This window comes from Colias eurytheme, chromosome 13 (assembly GCF_061535395.1).
Source record: "Colias eurytheme isolate Ceu_HAF_F1 chromosome 13, ilColEury1 Martin Lab GWU primary, whole genome shotgun sequence".
Lineage (NCBI taxonomy): Eukaryota > Metazoa > Arthropoda > Insecta > Lepidoptera > Pieridae > Colias > Colias eurytheme.
The window spans coordinates 5,044,199-5,050,476 of NC_142992.1; the positions used below are offsets into that span (position 1 = coordinate 5,044,199).

At 32.3% G+C, this 6,278-nt stretch overlaps 1 protein-coding gene across 1 annotated transcript; it reads right to left on the reverse strand.

Annotated features, from left to right (window-relative positions):
* Positions 1–2,052: 2,052 nt before the first annotated feature.
* Positions 2,053–4,314, reverse strand: LOC149903365 (cuticle protein CP14.6-like). The gene is made up of 4 exons (XM_090108628.1): positions 4,229–4,314; positions 3,825–4,025; positions 2,796–2,900; positions 2,053–2,255 (listed from the first exon to the last, which is right to left on the reverse strand). Exons 1-4 carry the CDS (start codon positions 4,229–4,231, stop codon positions 2,151–2,153), a joined length of 414 nt encoding a protein of 137 aa, XP_089964754.1. The 5' UTR covers positions 4,232–4,314; the 3' UTR covers positions 2,053–2,150.
* Positions 4,315–6,278: the final 1,964 nt, after the last annotated feature.

Below are 6,278 nucleotides of genomic sequence, written 5' to 3' on the forward strand. Positions count from 1 at the left end.
CATTGTTCATTTAATATAGATCTATATGGCCCTTTACACCGTATGATTTAAGTGAATATTTCCGAAGATATTACAGATTTAAAAATTGCGGGACGTAGCGTTTGCGGCGGTACCGGCCGGCCGCCCGGCTATATATTTTATACCCGTGCGAAGCCGGAGCGGGCCGCTATGTTTTTATATTCAACGTTCAGTTTTTCTGTAGTGTATTTAGTATCAGCATTGCACCCGTGCGAAGCCAGGGCCAGGCGGGTCGCTAGTTAGTTATAAAAAAAATTGTTTTGTATAGAAGATTGTTGATGTACCCTAATAGTTTATTTTTTAGCCTAAGGAATAAAATGTACCAATGGAAGGTACCTACTTGTTCCCACAACACAGGGAATCCTAGAGTAGGAACAATTCAATTTCTATGCATCGTATATTTTCGAAAAAAAAAAAGTTATTTTTTATTGTTATTTAATTTTCGCGGCCGACCCTTTCTATCTCTCTTGCACTTTAAACTATCTCTCCATATACACAATCACCAAATTGTTATACTTAGTACCTACTTTCACTACGTTTTTATTTGTACATATTTAATACTTAACAATCGAATTAGCGTCTGGCTAATTAATTTTAGATTATATTATGTTTGAAGAACATAATATGAAATTTACAGACATTCTAAAATAATTTGAATTTTTTATAAAAACGAAATAAAAAATTGCGTCTGGCACCTATTTAACAACGAAAAAAACGTCTTGCAATAAAAAAATTATGTCTGATGGATCTATCTAAAGGCAAAATATTAAAAATTACGCGTTAAAAAATGACTTCAAATTAAGGAAATTATCGTGTGCAGATAAGATGCGCACTAAAAAACGCAACCACTGCGACCAGCCAGACAGCCCGGACTCTAACCGAAATAGCAAGAGGAACAGTATATCAAAAAACCAACTATACTAAAATGACTTTTTTTTTAACGTTAATAGCTCCCGTACCATTGTCTCTTCACTCTCGATAGTTGAATCATGCCATCTTACAACTATGCATTTATCTATTGAATGCGAATGCCGTTTTTGAAGATCGAATATTGTGTTAGTAACCTAACCTTTCAACTTATAATGTATTTGATAATTCGATTCCTTGCAGGTTAGTGAATCCCAAAATAAAGTATCAAATAATCCCCTGGTAGACCATTAAAACTAATTACATCACTCATTAGGTAGGAAGGCTGTTGGCGGTGCGACAATATTTGTCCTAGCGTACCGACGCAAACATGCTGAGCTTGCAATAAAGCTATTATGGATGAGAGTACTCAATTAGTAAGGTTTTATTTAATTTTTATTCCTAATACGCTTATCTAAAATATATTCTCTACTTTTTGGAAAATGTAAAACTTTTAAATATTTCATTTTTTTTTTACTTTTTCAAAAATATTCAGGATTAAAAACCACGTATTATTTTTTGACTCTTGCATGTTTGCACATTCATATATTTTATTAATCGTTACAATATATAATAACAAGTTTGGATACAATTTCATAATTAATCTAATAACCTGGCCGTTTCCCAAAATTTGAGGCAGTTCGTTTTAAATTCATTGTGATGACGACATCGCGTGACCTGAACACTTCTCAGTGAATATAAATTAGAGAATCATTAAAAATAGAGTGAATTTCGTTATTAGTATTCGTATCAGATATAACTACAACCAGGATATTCATTTAATACTGGTTTACCATAAAATTGTTGGGGACAGGAAATTTTATACAAAATCTCTACTGGTTTAGTATACCTTCAATACCTTATTTCGGTAGTCAGTGGATCATTTAAATAATGAACTGTACGATTTTTATGTCAATAAATATATTTATTATTTATTTATTTACACTTTAAATAGACGTTTCACAAAAATGTTTTTTTTTTCTGTGCCCTGTCTTTTCTCTTTGATGGCTGATGATCTCACTGATACCTTAAAATTTTTGGAAGTATTCAAAGCTGTTTTTGATTGATACCAGCTGTTAAGGCAATCTATAGATGAAATACATTCAAGGGGTAAATAAAAGAATCAGATAAATGTAAACCTTTTATTGCTCCATTAAACGGGGCGACTAGAGGTAACAAGAATGGCAGTATTTAGCATGTATAACAAAAATCCTTAAAGTCTAAATTTAGTATTTGATGGAGCCTTCAACCTTGGGGGGGTGGGCCGCGATGTAGTCAAGAGCCCTCACGATGTACTCTGGGACTGGGAGGGGGGTTGGGAGGTGGGCACCCTGGAATAAGTAATACAATTAATATCCTAATAAACAATGCTAATTAGAAAGATTTACCGTTCAATCGGACCTTATTGATCTATCTACTAATCAAGGGTTTGTTAATGCTGATAGAAGGTTTTTTTTAACTTTTGACAAAACTTAGATCATGCAGTTTTTTTTAATGAATACATTAAGATTGCAATCGACATTGATTCTCATGAAGCCAAGTAGGTGTTACACCTACAGCAAAATATAAAACGTCAGTTTGGAATGTGCAGTTTGCAAAACAGTAATGTCATCTGATGCAACACACGTGGGCGAATCATCTTTAAAATAAAATGATATCTTCGTGACCTGTGTTTAAATTACGATCGAATGAGCCTTACATTTGTGCTTTAATAAATTTCACTGTATAATTAAGATGTAATTTGAAAGATAGAAAGAAGTTATTTGAATAAGATTTAACTTGTAATTTAATTTGTAATGATTGTACTTTTGGTGGCTTTGGAATAAAAGCTGTTGGTAACACTAGATGAATCGAGATTTTTCCATTCTTACCTGGACTTGGTAACCGTTCTCGTTGGCGACGTATTGGACGGAGTAAGTTTGACCGTCAGGGCCTACGTAAGAGTTGCTTCCTTGAACTTCGATACCTTCATCCTCCTAGAAAATTGATGCCTCGTTAATTAAACAATCGAATATTGAACATTTATTTAGTATATAGTTTATTAACTATATACATATCTGAATTCATCAAGTATCTGAAAGGTTATAGTTCTCTCTCTATATTTTACTTGCAAAGCTTTGAACGTTTTGTTATAATATATTTCAATCATATATTATGAGGTCACGTTGTCACGTGGTAACATAATGTTTGTTTGACCTGGCCTTGAAGGAAATACCAAGGTTAATATTTTTAATTTATGTAAATATTTCGGTACAATAAGCTCATCTCTAGATAAATGCCAATATGGCCTTCGTTTATTCTGTTTAATTCGCTTCCTTTTGCCTATAATAAATTTGAATTAATTAAGGCTGGTTTGACATATATTTGTTTAAATACATTTCTATGTATCTGCGTCACAATTGTTAAATTTACAAAAAATATATGATCCTGACACCATATTTAAGTACATTTAATAAAGCCAAGTATCTGAGATTTGCTGTAAATTATGTAAAGATACTCGTATTATGTTGAATCTAGTTTCTGTGAAAAATTACTTCATTTTGACTTGTAAGCTAAAGGTTGATTCGAGCAATCAGCATGGACCTCTTAATAAATATTATTTAAGAGTGCAATTTTATTACAATTTATAATAATTTTGTGCCCATAATGGGCATCGTGAATATCTCCCAAAACATATTTTTAACACTTTTGACCGTAGGTCACAACTGGTCACAATTCATTAATAATATGTAGAACAAAGAAATATTTGAACGATTCCTAATTCTACGAAATCCCGATCTGAATCGATATGGTGCTTAACAAAATTGAAAGTTTGTACAATTTTAATTGTATCGGACTAAGTTACAATATAAATTGTTGTTTTAAAAAAATGTTTAAGTTGAGATAACGTAGACACTTACGCGGCCAGCGTTCTTGAGGACACCGCTTTCTTCACCCTTGATGCCGTTGCTGGTCTCGTAACGATATCTGAACTGGTCGGGGAAGACATCAGCTTCCTGTCCGACGATCACGGCTTCGGTGTCAGCGTTGCGCACGGAGGCGAGGTGGGACACATCGGCGGCGGCGACGGCCACGAGGGCGAGGATGGCTACGAAGGATTTCTGGAACATTCCATGGAGGTTAGGAATTTTTGAAGACAAGTTTTGTTAGGTTGTAGAATAGGATTGAACTATTAAGATAGATAAGATAAGTAGACTATATCTTTGGTTTTAAATTTTTTGAAAAACATTTTTTTAGTATATTTTTTCGAGAATATTACGATAACCAATCACTAATTATAAATTAGAATTGTATGTTAGCTCACCATGATGTAGCAAAGTTAAGAGACGATGTCTAACTGATGATTATAAAATACACGAGCGGCGTTTTATACTCGACCGAGATGATTCGATTATGGCTAAGTATCGGCATTTGCATTATTTTGCAACAAAGAATTTGAGCATCAATGAATTGGTTCTCTACAAGGTGAACGCGGTTCGATATTTTCGGTGCTACCGAGAATTTTTTTTTTAGTATATTTAATAGGTATCCATATTATATACAACGGTTATCAATTTTATATCCTGTAACTGCAAAAAGTACCATAACCAACGATTATAACAATTTTTGTTAATTTTTCTTATACATTCAACATATTTAATGCTACGTCCACACTACGGATTACTTAAGATCTTCAGAAATTGTTACTCTTGTTTCGTATAAATTATAATTTAATTTTGTTTGGTCGTATAATAATATAAAAGAAGCTATGAAATTCGAGCTCTTAAAAGTTCTTTCTAAAACGTTATACATATGAAACATAATTTATGCATTATGATTTAAAATAAAACAATCTCTTACTACTATTCACTTAGAATGTTTTCGGAGGTATAGGAAACAGGGATTTTTAAATTAGTTGCCAATTGTCATGAATTAAAATATAAAATCCTAAACTACGTTAACATCAATGATGTAAAATTATAGAAAAGAAGAGTCGACTATTTTATCACCTGTAAAGTATTCGCATCTTAAATACAAGTTTTTTTTTGCTGGAAAACTTAAGTTCAAACACTCGAAAACTTAAGTGGTATGTAATCGATCGATTTTTATTTATTTGTAGAAATACTTCATGCATGTTTTTGTTTGATTAAAAATGGCCGCTATAAAAAGCCTTTTCTTTATTTAAAAGAATAAGATGATAATTATTCATTTTTTCTCTCCTATTTCAAACCCTTTATCGGAGAATTCTAAGAATACACAGGTTATCGCAGGATATATTTAAGGCGCTACCCGGCAATTTCGACTATGTTCAACCTCTATAAAGTCTGGTACAACATAAAGCACAATACCGAAAAAAATATATAAAATAGGATGGTCTTTGATCTTTAATTGCTCGCGAGGACTTTTTTCCAAAGTTAATAGATTTCTAGAAAAAAAATGTGCCGTGGTCATCGATTTTTCCGCAAATACTCTATAAACTTCGTAACCTGCTGACTTAGAGCTCTGAAAATTTTATGTTTAATAAATTATCAGTTACACAACAGTCCCTGACGAGGATTTTTTGTTTCACTGATTGGTATCTTTTTAAATACAAAATGCGAGGAAAAAAGAAGGTGCAGCGGGAGAGGTTTGAGATCCGTCAAGTATGGTCAAGGTTATTAGCGCATGTATAAGCCTTAAATGAAATATTTTACATTTTAATTCGCATAAGAAGTTTTGAAATACGTAAAGTTTTTACTTTGTTTTTACTTTGAAACAACTGCTGATCACTTTTGACACAGAACCGTTTGAATTATATTTAATAGATGGATTATAGACATAATATTACAATTTAAAAATAAGTATGTACTAAATAATAATATGTTCACCAATCCATTTAGGTACCTAAGTAAGTAATCAACAACATATTAAACCCTTAAGATCCACTGAAAAAGCAACCAAGAAATAAAGAAAGGCGATAAACAAAAAGGCATTTATTAATCTGCAGTCAAGCAGCAGATGTCCGCTAATGAAATTCCGATAATCATTCGTGTTCCTAATAACAATGTGCAGATCTAATTGCCACTTATTAATTTATGGATGGCAGATATTTCTTTCATTATTTATTTATTAATCTGGTAATATCAGTAGTAAGTGCGTCAATTTATTTCGTAACTATCTCCTCGCTATAAGCTCCGCTCGTTGATCCGGGATAAAACAAAAATTCAGGAGGCCTTCTACTGACGAAAGAATTTCAAAATTGTTTAACTAAGTAGGCAGTTTTTTTATATTTTTCTATGTACATACAAACTTTAAGCATAATCAAGCTGTCTTCTTCGGAAAATGTCTATTATTAGGTTAGCAATTATTGTGATATTTGTTTATTTCTATCTTAG

What these genes read in the sequence shown, in the direction of transcription:
- LOC149903365 (XM_090108628.1), bottom strand. An exon ending in TCCTCAAGAACGCTGGCCGC is followed by an intron (nt 2,901 to 3,824) that starts GTAAGTGTCTAC and finishes TCAATTTTCTAG; the next exon opens with GAGGATGAAGGTATCGAAGT. An exon ending in AGAACGGTTACCAAGTCCAG is followed by an intron (nt 2,256 to 2,795) that starts GTAAGAATGGAA and finishes TACTTATTCCAG; the next exon opens with GGTGCCCACCTCCCAACCCC.